At 32.5% G+C, this 27,330-nt stretch overlaps 1 protein-coding gene and 1 long non-coding RNA gene across 2 annotated transcripts in view; one reads left to right on the plus strand and one right to left on the minus strand.

Moving 5' to 3' along the window:
• Positions 1-19,004, minus strand: part of LOC118647386 — an 89,640-nt gene extending 70,636 nt beyond the window's left edge. Inside the window, exon 1 of the long non-coding RNA XR_004964663.1 lies at positions 18,298-19,004. This is a non-coding gene — a long non-coding RNA (uncharacterized LOC118647386). The remainder of the gene's footprint in view (positions 1-18,297) is intronic.
• LOC105833490 overlaps positions 1-27,330 on the plus strand; it is a 230,539-nt gene that overhangs the window by 182,910 nt on the left and 20,299 nt on the right. Inside the window, 8 exon segments of the mRNA XM_036292192.1 lie at positions 5,173-5,283; positions 5,541-5,710; positions 6,782-7,072; positions 7,717-7,867; positions 7,957-10,375; positions 26,328-26,470; positions 26,536-26,743; positions 26,826-26,958. Coding sequence (XP_036148085.1) covers positions 5,173-5,283; positions 5,541-5,710; positions 6,782-7,072; positions 7,717-7,867; positions 7,957-10,375; positions 26,328-26,470; positions 26,536-26,743; positions 26,826-26,958 — 3,626 coding nt within the window.

Here is a 27,330-nt window from a genome sequence, read left to right on the forward strand (position 1 = left end):
AAGATTACATTTTTAATAACTGTTATGAGTTATACACATGACAAATAAGAATTAAAATTTTGTTTCTTTGTAGCTCTCAAAATTATGTAACATTTACATCGCATCCACATAACGATGTTACATAACACTGTTTTTTCTATGCGCTTTTTCAGTTATGTATCAGTTATGTGTTGGTTTGCTGAGTATACTATAAATTTTCAGTACTGGCAGTGAATTTTGGAACACAACCAACGCATGCACCACTAGCCGTGAAAGGGTTAAAATTCAATTTAGAATATATTAATGAAAAAAATCATATCAGAGCGCTCCAAATTGCATTTTGTAGATATAGGTTCATACTTTTTGATACTATCATCGGAATTTAAAAAAACAGTCTAGGTCGTTACAATAAGTAACCAAACTTTACCAAAAACACTATTTTTGATATCTGTAACCTTAAATATTTTAAAATCCACTGTTTCGAGAAAAAATTGTAAGAGACACTTTTATTACAGATTCTTATTTGAAAAAAATTATACGGACATATTAAACAAAAATTCAAATCGGAAAAAGTTGGGAATTATTGTGTAACAATGAAAGTAAAAATTTTTGTTTTTTGGCAATAAAAAGAAATTCCTTTTTATTAGCGAAAAACAAAAAATATGAGCTTATAGATATTAAAAATATCTATTAAAGGAGACATCGTAAGTTTAGTTTTTAAGGAGACAAAAACAGCTAAAATTTTCTTTTCCTTTAATTGTTAATAACACAGGCAAAAAAAATGGTTGGTCCGGCGGACTAAACTAGTCAATTATTATGTATTTTGACCCGCTGGATCCGAATCTAAGGTCAGAATTGCAAAGTTAGCTCGCATTTCCTCAAAAAAAATTTTTAATGTTGGTCCGGCGAAACAGAATAGTCTATCTTTATGTATTTTGACCCGCTGAATCCAAATTCAATGTCAGAATTGCTGCATTGGCTCATTTTTTCCTAACCTCAAAAAACACCTTGTAAAAGCAGTTTGGATCACAAATGTATAATCCGGAACGTGCAAGCTTGCGTAACTACATTACCCGGGGAAAATTTTCTAGGAAACCACAAAAGTGAAGATTACAGAGAAAGGGTAGCGGAAATGATGAAAAACTATAGAAAACTAGGTTGCCTAATGAATCTTAAGTTGCATTTCTTAGATTCTCATATCGACTACTTCCCAGAAAATCTAGGTGATTATAGTGAAGAACATAGAGAAAGATTTCATCAAGACATCAAGGAGATGTAGTATCGATATTACTATAAGGCAAGTGGGATGTGAATATGATGGCTGATTTTTGCTGGACGCTCAAACGTGATGTCTCTGTGAAAGGAAAGAAACGTAAGAGAAAGCCATTGCACAAAATCTTCGAGAATAAAAGAGATATAATAGAAAAAGGGAGTGAATTTTCTGCGCTATTTACAGAAGCTCAAATTTGTCATACGTATTGAATTTTCCCTGGGTAATGTGGTTACGCAATCCTACACGTTCCGGATTATACATTTGTGATCCAAACTGCTTTTACAAGGTGTTTTTTGAGGTTAGGAAAAAATGAGCCATTTCAGCAATTCCGACTTTAAATTTGGATTTAGCGGGTCAAAATACATAAAAATAGACTAGTCTGGACCGCCGGACCAAGATTTAAAAAAAAATATTTTTTTGAGGTTAGGAAAAAATGAGCCAATGCAGCAATTCTAATTTTGGATTTGGATTCAGCGAGTCGAAATACATAAGAATTGACTAGTCTAGTCCGCCGGATCAACCAATTTTTTTGTGTGCCTGTGTAATTGATGAATAAGTGAGGTAAATTCTTGTAATAGGGCTTAAATAGTAACATTTATTACTCTCTAAAAGTCCTGAAAATTTTAGTCTGAAAAATCTAACTTTTAGCACAAAGCTAATTGTTATGTAAAAAGAAGCTTTTTTTTTTAGCAACATTACTCTACAACGTGGAGCCATCATGCATTTATTTTGTGAGGTGCGTTTTATTTCTTAAGAGTTATATTTCCATGTGCACCAGAAAACTAAGTGAAATTTTTATATTAAATTATTCAAGAATTGGTTGTTCTCATAAATGAAACATATAGAAGTTTCAGCTTTCCTCTACACCACAGCTAAATTTCAGCTCTTAATATTATTAACAAACGTCACAGTAATCAAGAAAAAAATTATCTCTGCTCTTAATAAACATAGAATAAATTTTCTTAATGCAGAAAAATAGCAATAATTGAATAATAAATTTGGTTTTTCAATATAATAAAAATACAAGCAATTGTTTCATTTGTTTCCTATCTAAAAAGGGCATGTAAAGTCGATTGCTCGCATTTTTCGAAGTTTATTGTTGTCGCTTTTCCGCGATGCCGATTGGTTCTCTCGCTGCGCTTACTTCGTGTTGCAAGAGTAGCTGTCATTGCAATTGAATTTTGACAGCTGTCAAATTTGTATAAATATCTACATTTATTGTTGTAATTTATTTTTAAAAGGTAAAAAATAAAAAGTTAAGTAGCGCGCGCGAAGCGCGCGTCTGTGATGTCTAGTGGTATATAAACTTGAAATATTTTTTATATTCTTTGATAATAATGGTGTAAATATTTATTTTAAATATTTTCATAAATGTTTATTATAATTTTTTTTATACCTGACAAACTCGGACATAAAAATATGTACAAAATATTTGGCTTCCGAAAACGATCAATCTCCAATTTAGTTCAAATTTTGTAAATTTCTTTTAGTGAAAAAAAACATATGCAAGAAGGATTTTTGGCGACTCGAAAAAATTTTTTTTTAATATCGGTAAGTAGGAAATCCATAATTTGTAGACAAAAATTTAAATGTGTGTGTGTGTGTGTGTGTTTATGTGTGACCACAGCGAAGCAATGTCTTTGTTTACATTTTTTATGGGTGTACTTGTAAAATGAGTAAGTGTTAATACCGTTACCATACATTGTATTGGAAACCTGTAAACACATGTGAACTTTACTTTGTTTGCAATGTGCACATGGGTTAGCGACTTGGATGGGGTGCGTGAGTGAGTGAGTGAGTGAATGAGTGAATGAGAGTGAGCGAGGAGGGAGCGAGTGAGTGAGCGAGGAGGAAGCGAGCGAGTGAGCGAGGAGGGAGCGAGCGAGTGAGCGAGGAGGGAGCGAGCGAGTGAGCGAGGAGGGAGCGAGTGAGTGAGCGAGGAGGGAGCGAGTGAGTGAATGAGTGAGCGAGTGAGTGAGCGAGTGAGTGAGTGAAAAAGGGAGAGAGGGAGGGAGCAAACGAGCGAGCGTAACTAGATAAATATGTAGCTAGGTAGCTAGGTAGCAGTAATAAGTATGCAAGTAGGTATGTATGTTGGTATGTATGTATGTATGTATAATTAAACTTTACATTTTTTTATTCAAAATTGCAGAAGACGTTTGATTAATGTAAACCAAAGATAGAGAAAATCAAATTGCAATTATTATTATTTTTTAAGTGAAAAGTCAAACAGCGCGCGCGCAGCGCGCGCCTGTAATGTTCTAGTATAAGAAAAAGTATAAGAAAATGTTCTAGTATAAGAAAAAAAGTGAACCTTCCTGTTTGCCCTTTTTAAACAATTTAATGTAAAAATTTCACTTAGTTTTCAAGTGCATATAGACGCATAACTCTTAAGGAAAACGCACCTTTGCAAAATAATGTATGATAGCTTCACGCTGTAGACTAATGTTGCCAAAAAAGCATTTTTTTAAATAACAATTAACTTTTGTGCTATGAGTTATGGATTTTTCGGGCCAAAATTTTCAGGACTTTTAGAGAGTAGTAAACGCTACTATTTAAACCCTATTACAAGAATTTACCATCACTGTTTATTAGTTACTAATAATTAAAGAAAAGACAAATTTGTTTTTTTTTCTGCTTAAAAAAACCAATTGCAACTTACGACAGCTTATTTAATAGATATTAATAGATATTATTAAGCTATATAAGCTATATTTTTTTATTTTTCCTGACAATAACTAATTTCTTTTTATTGCCAAAAAACGAAAATTTTTACTTTTTTTCATTGTTTACACAATGATTCACAACTTTTTTCAAGTTAAATTTTTGTTTAATATGTTCATATAATACTTCTGAATAAGAATCTGCAATAAAAGGGCTTCTTTTTTTTTCCCCGAAAGAAGTCCAATTGCACTGTACTATAATGGAGGGACAATTCTGCGGTTATTATTCGGATTTAGCACAAAAAATTACGTAGAAAAACACTGTCAAAACTCAAATAATGTTTAAGACCCCTACTTTTGCAGGCCTGTTATTTATTTTGCAAGTTTTACTCTTTTATTAACACATTGTTCTCATAATAGCTTCTTGCATGTATATTAAAGCTTCAAATGTTAATTTTAATATTTTCCCATAAATTAATTTTTTCTAAAGGTCAGAATTTGATAACAGAATTTAGTAACAAAAATTACAAAAAGTCATACTGTTTTTACTTCGGAGGTATGAATGGGGCAAAAATTAATCCATATATATTTATTTATCGATTTTTTAACAAAAAATTATTAAAATATTTACGAAAAATAAGTAACGAAAAAGTAGGAATTTTACTAAAATAGAAATTTATTGTAATAAATTTTTGATAAAATTGCAATAAAGAATCGCATATATTCCGTAATGACTATCAACATAAAGTGCTGAACAGAGCATATGGCAAAATTTGATCTTTTACTTTGAAAGAAATAAGATCTAGAAGATCTAAAAAGAAACACATGATAGAATTTTTTTTATTATTGTTCTTTTGGTCGATTTTGTTTAAGTCTGAAACATTTGGGATAAAGTCAAATTTTAAACATGGGAAAATATTAAAAAATTTAAAATGACATCCGACAGCATATTGAAAATGTAAAAAATACTATTTGAAAGTCACTATTTGAAACTTAATATCCTGCGCGATTTTTGCGCGAAATATTAGGGAATTTTTTAATAAAATTTCTTTCAATAAACTTCTTGAAAATATATTAATTTTATTACAATTTTATTTAAATTTCATCAAATTTTTTCCCAGGAAAACTTATCTTTATTCATCAATTATTTTATTTTATTTTGTTTTTACTTCTTTAATCATCTCTTTGTTTGATCAAATTGCATTGTCGAATTGTCGTATTTGTTTTATTAATCCCATTTCATTATCACTTTCGTAGGTAATTGATGATAAAGTGACATTAAGAAGTAACAATATTACGGAATTGACACGTCAATCGAGGAATCGTCATCACACCGATGATAGCAGTCTTGGCAGTTTTAAATTTGAGGTATATTTTCCTAAAACATTTTCAAAAATTATACAAAAATCTTATGAAATAATTAGCCACTTTTTTAAATCTAACAAAATGTATTATACATTATGTAAATAATATTTCTGATAATATTACATTTTCAATTGACATTATTGTATTTTTTTTTCAACTTATACGTTTTTAATTGATCTATATTTTAAATTTAATTGCCAATTATGTTGTTACTAAGTAACGCTGGTTCTATTTTTATATAACAAATATATGCTATTCAGGATCACGAAAGTACTGAACACGATGGGGATATTGAGGATTATTCCGAAGGAGAAAACGGAACGACTGGTTCTGAAAAATCACATCATAAATTAATGTATTATCCCCCACCAGAAGATATTGTATCAAATCAGTTTACCGTTAATGCTATGGATGTTGAAGAACTCCGAAGGTTTGTTTTTTATTTAATAGTAGAAGAAAAGGCGGTTATGGACTAGGTGTACAATTATAAAATTTATGATATCACGTGTACTTTGTGTTGAATTTTGGGGATAACCGTTTAAATTACGTTTTTATATACTGTTTAGACATTATCATGTAGCCATTGGTCACTGTTTATTGCGTTGAAAGCTGCATTTCAGTACTGCACATAGCCAAAAGTTTTGGTTGTGTATTCTTTACATTATTTTGAAAAATATGTCGGATATTTTTTAACTTTAATGCAATTTGAATATGGCTTTCAAATGATGTAATTGAGTTTAATGTTTGACATAATGTATGCATGCATTGACGTAGGCATAAAGTTATATTTTGTGTTCAGCGTTATAGACTTGCGAATAAAGACCTCACTTTTGAGGCTCTGCTACAGTACCAGCTGTGGAAAAGAAGAACCAAAAGCAAAAGCCAATCTGTTAAAGATTTAGCGCTCAAAAAGCTTTAATATGATTGCTTCTTACCTTTAGTTATTTTTCTCCTTCACCGTAGTTCTGTAAACGATTATTAAAAATAAAATTGACATGTCATTCGTTTTTATACCTGATAGTTATGTTCGCGTTAGATTCTTGATACTTCCGTTCTGATATATTTTTATTACGCTGAGGAAGGACAAGTAAGTCCGAAACGGTTCGTTTATTTGTTCTCAATTTTAATTGTGTAAACCGAGAATAAATATATTAATTTATTATATTTTCCAACATTAATTATTGCTCATTTTGATCGTTTGTATTTATTTTGTATTAAGTTATAACGTTAAGGAATTTCTCTAAAATTAATGTTTCAAAAACGTTGATCAATGTTTCTTGCTTACTGGGATATATATCCGAACAACTTCGGTTTATTAATATAATTGATAGAACTGTATGAGTGATCGAATTTATACTAATAAGAATTATATCACATAAATATTTTTAGCGTTATTTAAATAAAACCAAAAATTCTCTTAGCCTTCTCTCTTATATCTATATTTTTACGATCATATTGTATTGCATTTTCATCAAATACAAAGCACATTTTTTGTATGTAGATCGCAAAGACATCAAAAGAAGTTGAAGAATGCAGAGAACGGTCGGACAAGCGAATTGACCGCGTCTGGCAGTCAGGACGAGTCTGATTCGGAAGGCGGAGCGTCGACTCCCAGCGCTGAGAGAAATCCATTATCTATGTTATCTGAAGCTAGTTCGGAGGGTTTTGATCAGCTCGCTAAACAGAGTCAAAGGGAAAAGTATTTGAAAAATGCCTTCGAGTCGCTTAGTGGCGCGGAGGAGCCACCGAATCGTATAAAAGCGACGAGTATTAGTTCTCAATTTCATGGAAGGTAAAATGAGATTTGATGAGTTGAAAATATATAATTTTGTACAGCACAGAAGATTGCAGAAACATTGATAACAATTTACGTGGATTTTGTTTACAGAATGTTTTTTGCATATTGTATACAAGTAACTATTCAGAAAACATGACGCGTAAACATCCAGTAAATCATGCACAAAAATGATTCATACTGCGCAAAAGTAATGTTTCAGTGCTGTCATTGTTATATAAGTAAAAAATAGCCAGCAAAATGTTTTCTGAGATATTGCAGCGATATTGTAATGTAATACTTTGGTATTCTGATAATATTTCAGATGTGCTATTTTATTAAACATTTCAGTACAACACATATAACTTGCAAGAATTATGTCACTGAATTAATTTTTATACAGAAAAACCTACAACTTTTTACTGACAAAATACATCTTATTTAATTTTGTTTTTAGCTTAATTTTACTAAAAATATATTAATATAATATCATAAAATATTAAAAACATTAGAACTTGTTATACTGTAAGATTGCTGTATACATATGCATTATACATATTCTAAAGAGGGACATTTTATTATTGCTGCACTGTCACTACAATCTTCTTGTGTTATATGTAGCTTAACAATTATTGATTACCCATTAACTTGGATTTCTTTAGACTCAGTGGTGGTGAAAGTAACATCACTGCTAAAATACGTAATACAGTGGTGGTTAATACGACGAAGCACGCGAGAGGTGACAATGACGTTGTAAAGAAACGAGAGGAATTGCAAAGGAGAATAGAAGAAACTAGAAGAAAACTGCAAAGTGTGAGTAACGATTTACTCATGAGAAAAGCGAAAGTATTTCACAAGAAACACTTTTAGAATAAAATTTTATTCTCATTTTCGCATTATAGGTCGGTTATAGATCCTTACTCAAATCCAGTCAAAGCATATCTGATTTGAGCAGTCGTATACAGGAGAAGCATCATCGTTCGAACAAACTCGGCACAGGTAACAGATCATCTGGTCAACCGAATAAATTTTCAAAACCGATTAATCCCTGTAAATCCATACTAAATCCAAAATCCGCGCTTAAATCCCAACGATCCACTAACAAGGTTCAGGGTGTGGGGAATGCGTTACTTAAGCTAGAGATACCAAATGAAAACCGCTTGTCGAAAAGTCCAACTATGTTGTGTATCAATGAGAGAGCAAAAACGACTCTTAGTCGTCCGTTAACGTTGACACTAAAAAAAACTGAAAAGTATAAGCTGTCCCTAAATAAAGCTAATCAATCTTTGCCCGAATCTCCCGTGTGCGAGGAATTAAAGCTGCTGAAGGAGCAGTGTAAAAAAGACATAAGTCGATTTGCGAGATTCGCGCAAAAAAGACGATCTTGTAGTTACTTTATTGGTCTAAACGACAATGAAAAGGATATGGGGAACGTTGCGAAATCCTTCGAGAGTCTGCCTGCTATGAACGAACGTGATATGGAAAACCTTAATGAAATCAGTGATGCTGATGAGGGAAATGGCAATTTCAGCGACGATTCATTAGAGGGAGATTTCAAGAATCCACCTCGACGTTGCGTCAGTGATTATCAGATAAATGTTCGTATGAATGACTGCGGGAATTATTCAAATTATCAGAATATTCAGAAGAAGTTTTTAACTGGCTCTCAAGAGAGCATACTCTCAGATGCTTCCGTCGAATCGTTTTCTAAAGGGAGTGCCGAGATTCTGGATTATGACCATGACAGACACTCGAGCGCGAGCTTTTTCCTGTCTCGACGCAAAATGCAAGAGGGCAGAAGTCAGGAGAGCATATTGACTGACGAGTCTGACTACCAGATGTTCCCGTTACGCGAAAACACCAATCATCGGAGTACGGAGAGCGTGTTGACTGACGACTCTGACTCCCTGGTGAAGTCTGCACCTCTTGAGATACTGTTCGACTCGCATTACCAGCGAAAGAGACAGAACTCCGAGACCTACAGTGGAAACCTTAATAATAGCGAAAACGTCGTTGGAGACAACGCGCAAAGTTCCATCAACATTGAGAACACGTTGTACAGAACGGTTTTTAGATCGAAATCTTTGCAGGATACTAGAATTAGCAAGGCGGGGAATAATGAGAATTACGCAGAGGACAATGCGTCATTGAAGGCTCACGTTTACTGTGAATTCAACTTCGACAACGAACGCAAGAACGATACGGATGCGTTAGTATGCAGTGGATCGGAAATCGTTCCGCTTAGTGATGATCTGAGACTGCTCGCGAAACCCGCGAAATCTATGACAATCTTGAATGATTTTGTTGCTCATAAGCCGCCGAAACCCAAAAGAAATTCATCCCGTACGCAAAGCATGCGTAACAGAGTCAGACCGATCTGGAAATTCGTCGACACTCCGCCTCCGTCGCCTGCGTTGAAAAGTGTTGCCAATTCCGATAATTACGCGGCATCCTCTATGAACTCGATCTGTTCTGAATATCAGATCGCGCAAGGCAACGCGAAAATCAAGCGAGATTCTATTAACTCGGGAGTGATGCGACAATTCTTACAATCTGCGAATTACACACCGCAATCTGACGATAATAAAGACAACGGGGGCGAATTCTACAGTCTGCAGACTTGTCTGCATACCGATAAGAACGAACTGATGTATAACAGAAACAACCCGTTACGTACAATGAAAAATCATCACGTAACGAAAATTTATGAGATGAGAAACGCAGAGTGTGCGTCTCGCGATAAGGAACAAGTGAATTCACTCGAAAATGATATTCCAATGAAAGATACATACGAAACTTATGACTCACTGGAGCCCGCTGAAGTTTCTTGTGATTTGCAAAGCGGCAAGTTGATGCCGTCCACCACTGAAAATGATCTCAATCACGCAAACATGGACTTTCGAATAACTCGCGCAATCGAGGGCACCGTGAAGTTACTCTCGCAGGAGTTTGAGAATCTAGTGAAGCAAAAGCAATACGACTTAACGAAAACGGATAGGTATCTGCGACTGACGCATGGAGAAAATCACGAAACGAACGAGAACTTTGCCAAGTTAGAGGCCGAGCGAGACGGTAGATTTTGTGCGATCAAACGCGATTACATACGGTTGCATTCATGTGGCGAGGACAGCGACTGTGCTGATGTGTCGGCGATAGACCGGTCGCTGTTGGAGAGCGGTTCCTCTACGTCCGCATCAAGTTGCACCAATTCGCCCAAGAGAATGTGGCCACCCGCGTCGCGATGTCCAAGCCACACGAAGTGGACAAAAACTCTGCCGACGATCAATCAAGCGATACTTACAACGAAGCATCCCTACACAGGTATTGAACAAGAAAAAAATGCTTGCATATATTTTGTTATTAAATTTTATATATAATTGTATTGTATTCCAAAATTAAGTATGAATTTTACGTCGCAACACATTAAACCATTTATAAAAGAAATACTTCATACACACACGCGCGCGCGCGCGCGTGCGTGTGTGTGTGTGTATGTATGTATATTTGCGTTCGAATGTACTCAATTATTGTCACACAGCATGTAATGTATCAATAATGTTGTAGTAACATTACAATATTACAAATTACAATACAAGACGGAAATTTTATTGAAATCTTAAAGAAGGTTACTGTAAGACTGTAAGTAATATAATGACGATATGTTACATTATATTGTGATTTATTTTGACGGACTGACTTTAATATTACTGCGCTATCTTTGTAATATTCTAACAATATTTATGTTATAATTTTGTAATATTTCTGTGGAAAAATAATATTGCTGTGATATTATTGTTATTTTATGTGTTTTATGTATATATGATATGTATATAGAAAGGTAATTAAAAATTAAAGGAAATTTTTGAAAAAAAAAACATTAGATACAAATAAAATAACAAAAAAAAGCACAGAGTATTTCAGCGATGCTATTACATTGCTGAAATGTTACATTGTATTCTGTGTTGTAGTAATAGGGCTAAAGGAGCAATTAAATGTTTTAATTAAGTCAAATATTTTATGATGTCAATCAATAGTAGTGAATTGTATAGTTGTTTTGTGTAGAATGTGGAGACTTTATTAAAGATTGACGTATCTTTTTCTTGTATTTTAATAAATGATATATTTTATAATTTTCCTTTATTATTTTAATTACTTTTGTAATTAGATGTGAAAATGAATTGTCTCAACTATAGTATAATCGTCCACTTATTTATTGCTTATGAACAATTGTAATGTTCAATTTTATTTTAAGATGACAGCATCTTACTTTTCAGTTTAAATGCTTTCTAAATTATGCGGAGACTTTGTTAATATTTTTATATCATTTTTGCACGGAACGCAGTCGCATGCTATTCTCATTATGTTACAACATTGTCCTCTTTCTTTCCTTCGTTGTTATTCCCGCCATTATATTATCTTATTTTATAATTCATTTTGTGTAAGGAAATTCAAGTCAAGAAACAGTCACATTATTTGTAAAAACTTTGAAATTATATAAGGAATCTAATTTTGCACATAGAGAAAGATGATTAAATGTATTCTGCATAATTGATTAATTTTATTTAGTTTTATATTTAGTCTTGGTTTTAAAATTTTAATAAAATTTTGATAAATTTTCAATATTTTGTTGAATTTTTTTTTCGTAACATTTTGACCAGTTTTTTAATCGAAACTTTTTAAAAAATTTATTAGTCTTAATGAAATGTCATTAATTTGTTATTACGGAATATATGCGAAATATTTGATTTTTTTATTGCAATTTTATCAAAAAGGGGGTATAACTTTTAGGCGATTTGAGAACTGCTAATTTGAGAACGCGAATTTTTTATGTTTTCCTCTCTATTTTTATTTCTTTCTCGTAAAATTAAAAAATTGACCTCAAATTACCCTAAGGAAAGGGAAAAATAGTTATTATAGACATTTAAACATTGATTTTTTCTGAAAATTATGCATTTTCCAACACTGCTATTTTAAATATCTTTGACCTTTTTAGAAGTGTTAATTCTCACGTTACATAAGAGATTAATATTCTCAAAACTTGATAATGATATGAGAATATACTCTAAGCAACAGAGAGAAAGCAACAGTTAATGGAAAAAAAATAACGATTAAAAATACGTGACTTTGTAATTGTTTTCAAGATTATACAGGCACACGGTGAATATAAGTAAAAGTTGATAAAGGCAAAGCAAGTGCTCAAAACTCGTTAGAATTTACTTGGTTCACAATTATCAATAGGCTGCCAATATTTTTATGATGACATTGAATATATATAATATGATGACATTGAATTTCAGAAATTAAAAGACAATAAATAGAGCATCAGAATTTTTTATTTATTAATTTCTATATAATCCTGAAAACACTGGTTTACAATATCATGTATTTTTGATCGATAATATTTCTTTTTTATTGACGGGCTGTTTTTCTCTGCTGCTTAGAATATATTCTCATATCATTATTAAGTTTTGAGAATATAAGTTTTCGATGTAACGTGAGATTTAGCACTTCTGAAGGGTCAAAGGTATTTAACCCTAGTTCCTGGACTATATAGATGTGACACACTTGAGCATATTTTTCAACGAGCTATAGCTTTCCGGTAAATTTGGCGACGTTTTACAAATTATTTCTAAACCAAATAGATTTTCGATATTTTGGGTTTCGATTTGTGATATCTCACAAAAATAGTTATTTTTGTGAGATTTTAAACTTTCATAAAACAAAAAACATTCTAATTGGTTGATTTCATGGACAACTATCTAGTCAATAGACACGAATTTTCTAAATTATTATTTTATTTATATATAAGATACATGAAAAAATAATTTAAAATAATTATTTTTAAGATAAATTAAATAAGTTTTTAATAAGCTTTTTTTAAATTAAAGTATTTTTTAGATACTAATATAATTTGAGTTCTGTAAATGTCATTTAGATTTGACAGTTTAACCTATTATTAAAGAAAAGGGTTTAGATTAGTTTTATATGTAAATTCACCAAAGTGGCAGAATAATATAAATTAATAAGTTAAGAAATGAGATTTAACATTTTCGGAAGAAAAAAGATTGTTTAGAAGATCTGCAGATACATTAAACACACACCACACCACACACACACACACACACACACACACGCGCGCGCGCGCGCGCGCGCGGATCGCAAGATCTGCGATTTCATGTACTTTAAGATTTTTAAGATTAAATATTAATAATAAATTGTCGGCATCACATATATTGTTGTTTGTGGTTATTAGAAAGCTTGTAATTCAGATTTTTATAATCAATTTTTTTGTTTATATGCCTAGTAATTATTAGAAGAAAAGTTTATATTTCTGGTGAAAAATTGAACAACTCCCATGTGAACTGTACTAAAATTTCGAAACGTTGAGAGACTTTTTCTAGCATATATGTATGGCAAACTTATTTTATACTTCACGAGAATGTGTATTGACACTTAAATAATAATTTCTATAAGTAAGAGCTAAATCTGCAGTACTTCATTATGTGCATGCACCACTTTAATTCCGAGATATGAGCGATTGAAAATTGCTCGGGTAGCGCACACTCTGCTTAGTAACAACGATAAATTTTGATAGTCTAGGGATTGAGGGCTAAGATAGCAGTGTTGCAAAATGCATAATTTTTAGGGAAAATCAACGTAAATGCATATAACTATTTTTTCTCTTTATTTGGCATAACTTTAAGGTCAATTTTTTAATTCTACAGAAAAAAATATGAAGGAAAACATAGGAAAGCATTCCCTTAGCGGTTCCTAAATCGCGTAAGAGTATATATATCATAATGTTTTTTGTTATAATTTTAGTAAAATGTTAATTTATCATTACAGAGTATGTGTGGTTCGTTTTTGTATTTTTATCAAAAAATTATTACTTTTATTTCATAAATTGATTCCAAAATATAAAATTTTCTTGTTTTTTTTATTAAATTGTATTAAATAATTTCTTGTGGAAATTTTATTACATTTTTACTGAATTCTCATTAAAGATCATCTGTCTTTTATTACACGCAGAAAATAATCTTTTCAATAAAATATAATTAAATTTTTGTTACACATTTATTAAAATTACAAATTTAATAAAAAATTGAAGTCGTCGGAATTTTGTTAAAATTTTTCTATCAAGGAATAATTTCAAATATCGTAATTTTTATTTAACTACTTAAAAATAAAGGTAGACTCAGTAAACTTTTTTTATGCATCGTGCTAGTAGTAATACGTCGCTTTCGAATAAAAGGGCATTAACTCGGAAGCTGGTTGGAAAAGATGTTAACTGGGAAGCCGGTTGAAAAAGACGTTAATTTGCGAACTCAAATTTTTTGTATTATTTTAAGTTGGCAGCACTGGCAAAATAATTTTGGTGCTCTATCTATATGTGCATCTTAATTTTTTGTTTCCATGTGTTTTAAATTAAGCACCAAAATTATTTTTCCTGCATAAAACATTGGATTGAAAAAAATTAAAAAATATTGACATTTTGCAAAAAGCAGAATTCAAAAGATATTCAATTGAATATCTTCTGAATTCTGTTTTTTGAGGATTTAATTCATTTCAAATATTAACTTTCGTATTCAAAAGAATTCACTTGACTCTAAACATTCTTCGCATTCAATTGCAATAAGAGGCATTCAAATAAATGCGAACCTTCGCATTAAAAAAGATTCACTTCTTCTGCTAATTGTTATCGGATTCAGAGGCATACAAGATTTTATGGTTCTATTCTCAATATCGTACTGAAAAGTATTGGCCACGATCCAATCCGAGACTTTGCAAAGCAGAAGTCAAGTGATAAAATCTCGTGAATGCAAAACACTATTTTTGAATAAGACATTTTGTGCAGGGTCGGCAGTACTGCTAGCTTAAATTGAAGCGAAAAAGGAGGATGTTAAAAAAAGTCGATTTTCGAACTACAAAAGGAACCTAAAATTTGAGTTTCATGGATATCCATGAGCCATATAAGAAATGGAAATGACGGTCTTTTTTTCTAGAGACCTGTGGAAAGTGTCGAAAATCTGTCAAATTAATTGAAAATTGCGTCTATCCTGAGACAAGTCGAGTCTGTGGCATGGAAGAATTTTCAGTCAAACCAGCTTCTGGTTAAATACTTATCCAATAGTTTTTGCGATCGCTAATAATGTTTCAATATCAAGATCCCGAAATTCAAAATGGCAGATTCAATATAACGTGGCAGAATATCAAATATCGTTACGAATACTACATTCAGCCGAACCCAAAGACGCGAACGAAAACGTAGTGGTTGTTGTCTCCATTTTTTTTAACTTTTTTTGTTAAAAATTTTGTTCTTTTTTTTTGTAATTATTATAAAGACATTAATTATTATAAACCAAAAATGTTGAGGAGCGAGGGCTGGTGCAATAGTAATGGAGACGCACGCGTTTTATTTAGTAAAGAATACAAAGCATGTTGTATATGCACGGGCGATTAAACGCGCGAGAGAGTATTACATAAGAATGGGAGGCGATAGATGTCATCAGTTGGATAAGTGTAGATTGTGGCGGTCGGAGTGCAGATGGCACGCCGTAAGAACAAAAAGGTGGGAGATTTGAAGAAGTGTAAAAAAAGTCGCATTTGTAATTTTAACAAAAAAAAAATAAAAAAACAAAATAAAAAAATTTTTTAACGAAAAAAATTAAAAAAATAGAGATGACAACCACCACGTCCTCGTTCGTGTCTCTGGGTTCGGCTGAGTGTGGTATTCGTGACGATATTTGATATTCTGTCACGCCATATTGAATCTGCCATTTTGAATTTCGGGATCCTGATCTTGAAACATTATTAGCGATCTCAAAAACTATTATATAAGTATTTAACCAGAAGCTGGTTTGACTGAAGATTCTTCCATGTCACAGACTCGACTTGTCTCCGGATAGACGCAATTTTCAATCAATTTGACAGATTTTCGACACTTTCCATAGGTCTTCAGAAAAAAAGACTGTCATTTCCACTTCTTATACGGCTCATAGATATCCATGGAACTCAAATTTTAAGTTCCTTTTGTAGTCAGAAAGTCAACTTTTTTTAACATCCTTTTTTGAGGCCTGAGTTAACGCCTTTTTTAACCGGCTTCTCAGTTAACGCCTTTTCCAACCGGCTTTCCAGTTAATGCCCTTTTTAATCAGCTTTCGAGTTAATGCCCTTTTATTTGAAAGCGATGAGTAATTAGTGCATGTATGTACGCGTTGTCAACAGTTGGCAGTGGGGGGAGAATCTCAAAAGTTATTGACAGCGAAGAAGAGGAAAGTGGCATGAGACGCGCCTGTTCATTGAGTGATCTTTCCATCAGTCCTTCAAATAGGTTGTTGCATGGCCCTGTACAAGGTATCTTGTTATGATTCCAAATATGGATAATGTATTTTTATATACATGTATATTTAATGAATTTCATATTTCATATTTGACAAAATATTCTTATTAAAAAGGTTCTTTAGTCATTTCATATAATATAAAAACTTTATTCAAATTTAAAAATAAAGTTACAATTAATAATATAAATATTCCCGATTTTTTTCAAATATTTTATATCGTTTTCTTTAAATCGTTTTTTTCTAAGTAATTTTCTAAAGTATTCAGAAAATCCGACTAAAAGAAAGTAATTTAATCACAAATAAAATATAAGAAATGTAAAAAACTATATACACATAAGAAATATTAAAAAGATAAATATATAAAGAATATTTTAGGACATTAAAAACATTTTAGAATATTAAAAATATGAAGTTGTATTGTATTATTTTTGTATAAGAATAAGTATTCATGAATTTTACAGTTTCCTTTATAAGATAAGATAGACTTTATTGTGTCCCAATATGGGGTTACAAGGCGCTTTTTCCACGGAGCGTTCCCGAACCGTTCACAGTTGTATCCTCTCTACTCCCGAACCGACCTGGCCATTTGCGACCCTTACATTCTAACACCCTCCCCCCCCTCGCACGCCCTTATCCCCTTTTCCCCACCCCCTAATCCCACTCTCTCCTCTCTTTTGCCCCTTCTTCATTATCCTTCTTCTATTCATCTCTCTTCATCTCTGCTCTCTTCCTTCTACTTCTCCTCCTTGATTTCCTCTTTCCGTTTTTCATCAAGGGGCCTCTCCTCCTCTCCTCTTTCTCCTGTCTCCCTCTGCTCTCTCCGCCTCTTCGTCTCTTTCCCCTCATGCTTTCTCGCCGTCTCTCCTTCTTTCCTGCCTCTCCTCCTAAGACAATCAATTAAATCATTATTCTCCTTCCACCTCTCATTCTTCCCAACTTGCCGTCTCTCTGTCATCTCTCTACTTTCCGTGCTGTTGAGCCCCCCCGACTCTTTACGCTCTTCTCTGCTCTTTTCACTCTCCTGCTCTTCTTAACCTCCTCTCCTTGTCTCTCTTTCTCCTTCTCTGATCTCCTCGGCTCCTCTCTCTTCCATCTGTTTGACCGTTCTTCTCTTTCACTAGCAAGCCGTTTATCCATACATTCATACTCTACATATCAGCCATACATATAAAGATATAACATATATAAAATATATAATACAACACAGGAACAAAATATACAATAACAAGACAAACACAATTGTAAACGAAACGGAAGTCCACCTGTCCCCCAACTTCTTCCCTATCAATATCTCATTATAATATATTACATGTCTAATCTCCTCCTACCAACCTGGCCCTTGAGCAGCCTTACAGACGTATACCCCTCCTCCCCTCCACGGCCCTTCTATACCTCTTTCTCCCTCTCTCCCCTTCCTTATCCTTCTTTATCCCCTCTCGCTCCCTTCTCCAAATGCCTTCACTGCCGCATCCAAGTTAATTCCTCTCTGCTCCCCTCTCATTCCATCTAACTGTCCTCTCCCGAACTCCAATTCTTCTGGTTCCGTCATCCTCTGCCTCCTCCTCTACCCTCTGTCTCTCCTCTCTCCAGTTTCTGTTCCTGTTCTCACCTCCTTTTTAACTCCTACCTGTCACTTCCTCCCTCCTCCTTGCCGTCTCTTCCTGTCCTCCTTGTCTCTGCTTCCTTCCCCCCACCAGTCTCCATCGTCCCTCCACTCCGCTCCCTCTCTACACCGACTTTCTTTGCTCCTTGTTCCCTTTCCGCCTCTTCTCCGCTTGTCTCCATCCGACCGTCTTTTCTTCCCCTCTGCTTCCTCTTCTTTCTCCCTGGCCGCTTCTCCATACCTTTCTTCCCCTCTTTTCTTCCTCGTCTGGATCCAAGTCCTCTTCTCCCGTCTGCCACCTCTCCAGTCTCGCCTCCAGACTTCTAAATCTTTTCCTAACCTCTTTTAACCCTTTTGGCATTTTCACTCTGTTTTCTTACTTCTCTTCCAATCTCTTCTATCCTCCTCTCGACCGCACTTTTTTCCCTCACTCTGTCCTTTTCCGTCTCCTTCATTATCCCATTCTCTTCTCCTCATTATTACATTTCATCTCTGTCTCTATTTTCACCTCATCTGCTTTCTCTCACTCTGCTATTACTGTTTCTGCGTCGGCTATCTTTTCCTTCGACGGACCACGTGCTGTGAGAATCTGCGTTCCCAAAGCTCGCTACCGTCTGCCGCCTCACTCCTGCCAACCTGTTTTCCACCATCTTCTCCATCCGCGCCATCTCTCCTCTCCTCGTCATCTTCCTCGTTCTCGTCTTCATCTCCTGCCAACCGGCTTTTCCTTTCTTCTCAGCGCCCTCTCACTGTCCTCTTCTTCTCCACGGCTACTTCACTCCACATTCTTTCCTCTCATCTCCCAAACTCCACCACGATATCTTTTCATATCTTTTCTTTTCCGCCGTCTTCCTGCTTCCCTCCAATTGCCCGACCACCACTCGTCCTCTTCTACCCGAATTTTCACTTTCCTACTCTCCCTCTCACCTCCATTATCACTTCACTGCTCCTTACTTTGGAGCTTCCAAATTCACACCCGTTCTCACCGACGCCATTATTCCCCCCAGTTTCCTTTATATAATGTCACAGTAAAAATTTAGCATTATGCCTGTTATTGCGTTTAAATCATTATTAATTTTAATTATTAAATATTTTTAAAATTTTTTTTTCTACACTAATATTTATCAATATTGTAAAACATAAACATTTTTTATGATTAAATAATATTTTTTAAACTTTAAATTAAATTAAAATTAATTTAAATTAAATTAAACGAATTTATGTTGTAATTATTTTTTTAATCAACGTAAAATTAATTAAATTAAATTAAATTTTGCATGAACAAGAAAATAATTTGTTAAAAGTTAGGGTAAGATTGAAATAACTTTAGTTAAAAATTAACTTTGAAAAACTTGATACTAAATTGAAATATTAATTTGTTACTAATTATTAGCTTTATCTAAATATCAAAACTACTATTTGAATTATTAAATAAAGTAATATAAATATCTAATTTTTAAAAGTTGAAAAAATAAACAAATTTGTTTTTTTAATAAAACAAACATTAAATTACGTACAAAATTGTTTAAGATTCATAGGTGATATCGATATTTTATCAATATTGAAAAACCTTTAAATTACACTAAAAAGAAAAAAGTGACAAAATCAATCTGAAAAATGGCAACTAATATAGAATATCTAAGAAATTTACATAAAAATACAAAAAACTATTCTTTTATTAAAATGTATATTTTATTTACAATTAAAAAAATTTTTTGTTTTTATATTTTTGCATCAATCTTCTTCTTTGGTATGTTAACACGTAAATGACTACGCATTTACTGAAATATTCTTCATGCATGTCTTCACCAGAAACAAGCAATATGTTGTACCAATTTTTCTTTGTTTTTATTATCTTTGTAATTATCACTGCAAAATAAATAGTATGAAATGTTTCATGTTGCTTGCTATCAACGTAACGCATATTACGTGTATACATACCTCAACAGTAAAGTTACATTTGTACTAAGAATAAGATAAATTAATGGTAAATTAAATTTATAAACATATTCAAAATATCATTGATATTATATCGTCTGAAATACTAGATTATTTTAATTGGCTTTCGAAATATTTTTTTAATCTTAAAAAACATATGCTTTTCTTTCAACGACAAATTCTTAACTAACACTCAAAATACAATATGACTATCTTTAATTTACAGAGATGTAATTTATGTAGTTATTGATAAATGTCCATTTATTTCTCGAGAATTACAGTATCCTAATTACGTGCACTTTTATACTGTGTGTCTTTACCTTATGCAAATTTAATATTTAGTTTTTAAATTAAGTTTATAGAAAATAAAAAATTGTTTTTTATAAGAATGCATTTATATTGTTTTACATATTCTTTACATATTTAGAAAAAAGATTAATAAATTGAATTTTATGTTTTAAAAGTAATTAGAAGTTAAAAGTTGATTTATACAAATTTAATTTGAAGAAGGTTACTAATACTGATAAATAAAAAAAATCTGCTTACATAATTAAAGAAATCTAGTAAGGTTTATACATTCATGATTTTTTCTACATAAAATCTATTAAACACGACTTCTTCAAAAGCTAGAATAAAATTGATAAATAATTTTTAATTGATAAATAATAAATGATTTTTTGTACAGTAAGTATATTATTGATCAACAATGAATATACTATTGATAATATTATGTGGATCGCTTTATAGGTTTGTAGTTTCTTAAAAACTGTTTTGTATTTATATTGTTCTTTTTTATATTTTTTTTATAGGACGTACAAAAACATAAAACCGCGTGCAGTGTAAACTTATATATTTCTCTGTTATTGAGAACAGTTTGATGTGTGATCTGTCCTTTTCATATAATTTAACTTCATATAATTTTATATAATTAAAAACAATTTTATTTAAAAAAATTGTCTATTTTTAAAATAAATTTATTTTTATTGTTTTGTCCTTAAACTAAAATGTTTAATTCTATTCTTTTTATTTTATGAATTTTATTATGTATTATATAAAAATATATACTATTATTTAGTCATTAATTTATTTTATAGTTAAATTCTTTAGTACGAGACCATATGTAAATTATTTACATTAGTGATTCCTCATCGATTTTGATAACCTTCAAATATGTTGTTAAGGTCATCATTCTGAACAACTTTTCTCTATACATGTTACCACCGCTCGGCCTTAGTTTTTGACTTATACACAAAAAATTATTAACACAAAAGTTTAATAAATACGATACTTTTTTCATTTGCACTAGAACGTTTCGGTAATACTTAAGGAGAACTCACTCCTCACCGCACAAAACGAACGAATCTAGCAGAAAAAAGCGTCGCTCTGTCCCGCAAAAGGAAATATTAACAGTTAACGTTGACGAAAAAGTTTAATAAATATTATTATTCTTAAAATTTAAAGCATGGAAATTCGCAAAGGGTTATGTATAGAGAACAGGTGGGCGGAGAAGGGGCTTCGTCCCTCCCCCTGCATCCCCTCCCCATAATTTTTCCTAACCCAAACATTTTAAAGTCGCTATTTGGTTAATGCAAAAACATTGGAAACGAACAGCATGGAAAGTCGCAAACCTACGTGGTACTGTACAAGTGTGGACGTCGTTTACTTTACGTAAAGCACTAATATCATGTATCGTATTTATGAAACGTAAAGTAAACAACGTTCACACTTGTACAGTTTATGACTTTCCACGCTGTTCGTTTCCAATGTTTTTGCATTAACCAAATAGCGACTTTAAAATGTTTGGGTTAGGTTAAGAAAAATTACGGGGAGGGGGGCTCTGACTCTCCCCCGCCCACGCGTTCTCTGCTGTACCACATCATTTTTCAACTATTCACACAAAACAAGATCCTCATAAATACATGCACCTATTATCGCACCGGCAGGAATGGTGTAACTTTTTGGTGTAACTTTTTATGTTGTAAACTTTCAAATCACGAGCGACGGCTAAAATCTTTTTAAAGTCACTCAGGAGGGTGACCTTGACAACATGTTATAGTCAAGGTTATCGGAGCTACCTGTAAGTATTGCATTTATTAAATTTTTTTGTTAATAATTTTTTGTATATAATACAAAAATTAAGGCCGAGCGACGGTAACATGTATAGGGAAAAGTTGTTCAGAATGATGACTTTGATAACATTTGAAGGTCATCAAAATCGGTGAGGAATCGCTAATGTAAATAATTACCCAAAGAATATTATAAAAACGTCTACATCATGTGATAGAAGGCATTTTCTAGTTTACTTTTACGTTTATATTTTTGCTTTTGCTTAAGAAATATTATCAAAAATAAAGTATTCCAATATTGATGATTGTGTTTTAATTGTAAGTTAAAAGCTATTAACTTATTAACTTTATTATTTACTTTTTAACTTAAATAGTTAATTATCATCTAACTGTAATTTTTTAATAACAAGTTATTATTTTTATTGTTTAAATTTTATTGGTTACTTATTATTTTGAAGATAACAATGCTAAAAGCTCCTCCATTTAAAAACCTGATTAAAAATTTAAGTAATTATGCACAAAAGGGCGATCTCACCGATTTTAATGACCTTAATATATGTTACTTTTCTGTGTAACGTGCATAAGTTCTAGTCGTTATTTATTGAAAAGTTTTTTACAGTAAAAGTTTAATAAATATTATCATTCTTAAAGCGTAAAACCACCCCCGGTTTTAACATTCTTTACATATGTTATTAAAGTCATTATGAGTAATGTGCAGGTTTTAGGCCACTCTTGACATTTATTAAAAAGTTATTAACACAAATTTTATTATAATAATAGTAGTAAATATTGACAGTCAACATGATCGAGAAGTACACTTAACCGACACGTCTTCGCTATGGTCACACACACACACACACACACACACACACACACACACACACACACACACACACACACACACACACACACATATGGGGGAGGGGTGCACGTACCCTGCCGGTAGGGGAGCCCTGGACAGAAGTGCGCAAAGGTACGGTGCGTACTTTGTCGATGAAATTACGACTTAACATCTATTTCTCAACAAAGTACGTACCGTACTTTTGCACAAATCGGCCCGGCATCGATCGTATAATTTTTTCCCTAGAGTGGAAAGTGAAAAGTGAAAAATTTCACGTGAACTCGTGATCATGTAATTTAACGAAACATGAAAATATGAGACGTTCACGTGAACTTTTCCACCATCAAATGTGCTGGCAGAAAAATGAAAACCTAGTGACATAACTAATTCTGTAAATTGTTACCAGGGCAGCAATCATGTAACTTTTTCCTTAGAGCGGAAACGTGAAAAGTGAAAAGTTTCATGTAACTCTTTCACTATCTCTTTCTATTAATGTTGAATAGAAAGAGACAGTAACTTGAAATTTTTCACTTTTCATCTTTCCACCTTAGGAGAAAAATTACATGATCGATACCTTGGTCATAAAAAAGTTTAGAAATGAGTAGATTGAAAAATGAAAAGTGAAAATTTCCACATGAAATTACACGATTAATACCCAGTAAGCCTATTCTGTAACTCTTAACGACAGTGTTGACATTGTTACATTGTCGTTGCGCATATTTATATATGACAAAAAAGCTGCGCAACAACAATATAACGATATCGAACTGTCGTTAAGAGTTACAGAACAGGTCTACTCCCAGGGAAAAACTCGAGATCGGATAGACGCATCTAGATAGACGTCGAAGTAACCTTTTTTAGACGCGTATAATAAGGTCTAATAAACGTTCTGTGCAATTTTATTATAGACGTCTAATAGACGTTCTGCGTAACTGTATTATAGATGTATAATAGATCTACCTCTCTACGGAGATAATTTTTTCTTAGAATTTACCCTCAAAATCAATAGTAGTCGTAGGACAACACGGACTTCGAAGAATTTTTTACTATACTTTTAGTAAAATTTGATAAAATTTTACTAAAATTTAACCAAAACATTTTACATTGCAGAATGGTTAGATTTTACTAAAATTTTACTAAATTTCACTAAAGGCATAGCAAAATTCTTCGAAATTCGTGTTGTTCTATGATTACCATAATTTTGAAGGTAAATTCTAAAAGAAAATTCCCAGCAAACATAGAACATTGCAAGCTTCCGACCGCAAAAAAAGGTTAGGGGACACTACAAGAGAACAAGCGCAAATATTTTCACGAGCCTATATATCATACAGATATATCATATATGTATATAGGGTCGTGAAAATCCTCGCCGACGCACAACGAGAACGCCTGGACGAACGCACTCCCGACCGTAGAAAGGGTTGGGCAGTCACGACAAGAGAACGCGCAGACGACCGATCATGTCGTACGCTGGATCGAAATTCGATCAAGAATGAAGATGCCGGCCGCTCGAGCTAGCGGAAACATGTATCTGTTTTGTAATGCAAATATCATTGTGTTCACGATTGAGCTCGACCACATACACAGATCTCGACGCACAACGATTGCGGAAAAAGAATAATCAGATAGATAAAAGAACGCAAGCGGCAAGCGATCGGTCACACGTACACTTGATGATAAAAATTCAGCGCCAAAACGCCGGAAAGCGAGAAGACGAGATTCCTACGCGCGACACGGATTAGTATGCAAACACGTCGAGCGTCGAAAGCGTCAAACGTGCGCACAGCACTTTTGCGCAGAATCAAATACATAATTAATAGGTATAATTTTTTACATGGGAATAATTTATTTTTCAATTAATTTTAATTATTATTAATAGAATTAATTTATTTTTAATAATTAAATAAAATTAATTAAAGAATAAATTATTCCCATGCAGAGAGTAATGAAAATTCAAATTGAAAAATAATGCATTTTACAAATTAATTTTTAAAAAGTAGTTATTTTTTTACTAATTAATTATTTTAAAAAGTAATCCGAAATGGAAAAAATCAGATTAATTATTTAGAATGTAATGCGTATTGAAGAAACGCATTGATTATTTAAAAAGTAATATGCGTAACCCAGACGACACACAATATTTATGATAAATATTTATAAATATTTCTATTTATTTTTTAAAAATATTATAAATATTTTATACATATTTTGTATGAGTGAGTCCCAGATGCGCACAGATCGAAACCGACACCACCAATGAAATTCTATAAATTTATCCTAACTCTAACTAACTCAGCAATCTGATTGGTGGTCCGTTTCGATCTGTGCACATCTGGGAGGCTTCCTTTCGTACACATGAAGAAAAAATCTTTATTCAACATATTATTAAAATATGGACTAAATATTTTATACAATATTTATGGTAAATAAAAAATAAAGATTTGTATTAATATTTTGTAAATATTTATAAATGTTTTTATAATATTTATGATAAATTTTTACGATCTGTCAAATCTAAGACCACAAAAATATTTATAAAATATTTAGATAAATATTTATAAAACATTCAAATAAATATTATAAATATTTTGTAAATATTTTATAAATATTGTTTGCTGTCTGGGAATGAACAAAATTGCATTAATTATTTAAAAAGTAATGCGACGTCTTTTCAAAATTTTTGTTATTTACTTAGACGTCTATTGGATGTTTATTAGACGTCGAGAAATAACTTGCAGCTTAAAATAATTTTTTATTAATAATTTATTGTTATTGTATAAGGACTGCTATTATAAGGTTTTAAACAAACACAATAACACAAAATCACATTACATTCAAATCAAATATTTCCAGACGTTATTTTAGACGTAGAAGGCTCCGACGTCTAATAGACGTTTGTCCAATCTTTCATTTCTCCCTGGGCTGGGCACTTCTACCGCCGGGGTGCGGGAAAGGGGCTAAAGGTCCTCCTTGAACCCCCACGTGCGTGTGTGCGTGCGTGCGGGCGTGTTTTTCGATCATGTAGACTGACAATGTTAACTATTATTATTATCATAAAACTTGTGTTAATAACTTTAATAAATGCCGAGCGCGGCGGAGTCTCTCCCCCTGCACCCCGCCCACGCGTTTTCTGCACTCCATCTTCCCTCTCCCTGCTTCAAAATTAATGAAATTGAAGCAAGAAATTAAAAAAAAGCTTTTGTGTATAGCTCAAAAACTAAGCCGAGCGACGATAACATGTATAGAGAACGATTGTTTAGAATGATGACCCTGACAATATATATCAAGGTCATTGAAATCGGTGAAATCACCCTTATTGTGTAAAATTATCCAAATTTACAAAGTTAAATAACTCTCTTTTGCTTTTTTAAGCTGAAGAACCTCTTTAAGGCAAATTTCTGTTATTTTGTAACTATACTTGTCTTATATAAAAAGTATGCGTGTAATATGGGTATAAATTTCTTCTCTTAATTAGTGACAATAGTTACAGGAAAATTGGGAAATAAAAATGTGGGCACAACATCGAGATTAGGAGGTGCCAATCTTAGCAACCAGTCGAGATATGTGTCGGGGAAGAATCATTCGACTCATATAACAAGAAGTAGCAGTGTTGGTGTTTTAAATCAAGTATGTGTTGAAATATACAATAAAATCACACATATACGTGAAATAAAAATTACTACAATTTATAGAGTGATTCGGAATCGGATGCTGGTATAACAGGAGGAAGTAGTAGAGGATGGAACAGTCAATCTAATGCAAACAATAGGACAAGCGGTCTGATGAGACCGACGATTAGTTCTCAAAATAAAATTAGCCATCAAAATAAAACGAATTTCTTTGGTAATAATACCTCGTCGATCTTAAGAAGACGAGGAATGCAAGGAGCTTTTTCAACAGGTATTTCAATTTCCACTTAATATCATAGCGAGGTAGACATATTAACAAACTGCTGTTTATTTAAAATATATTTCTTTTATAGCTAATTTAAGTCAAGTGGGAAATCAGGAAGATTCAAGTTCGGAAGACACTTCGTCGAATGGAAACGGAGGAAAACCAGCGCTTCCGCCAAGACCTAGAAGTATTAGTATTAGTATTGACCATTCTTCTGCTAGGTAAGAATTTCATGTTTTTAAATTATTCTTAACTTTCATTATTAACAAGGGATATTACTCAATCGTTTTATTCTAATTTTAATGAAACTTATATCATTAAATATCCTTGAAATGATGAATAATTATGTTAATTTTAATAGTCAATATCATTATTAAAATAGTTAAAAAGTAATACAAAAGTATTAATAGCGTTAATCAGACTCCAATTCGTACAGCTTATTAGATACAATCTGCCATGCATCATTCGTTTTGCATAATCTGAATAGTAGTATATTATTTTTGGTTATTGCGAAGAATAATACCATATGCCTCGGTGGTCGAATTGGCTAGGACGCTCGTACGGAATGACGAGAGATCCGGGTTCGAACTCCG

Source organism: Monomorium pharaonis, chromosome 9 (genome assembly GCF_013373865.1).
Source record: "Monomorium pharaonis isolate MP-MQ-018 chromosome 9, ASM1337386v2, whole genome shotgun sequence".
Lineage (NCBI taxonomy): Eukaryota > Metazoa > Arthropoda > Insecta > Hymenoptera > Formicidae > Monomorium > Monomorium pharaonis.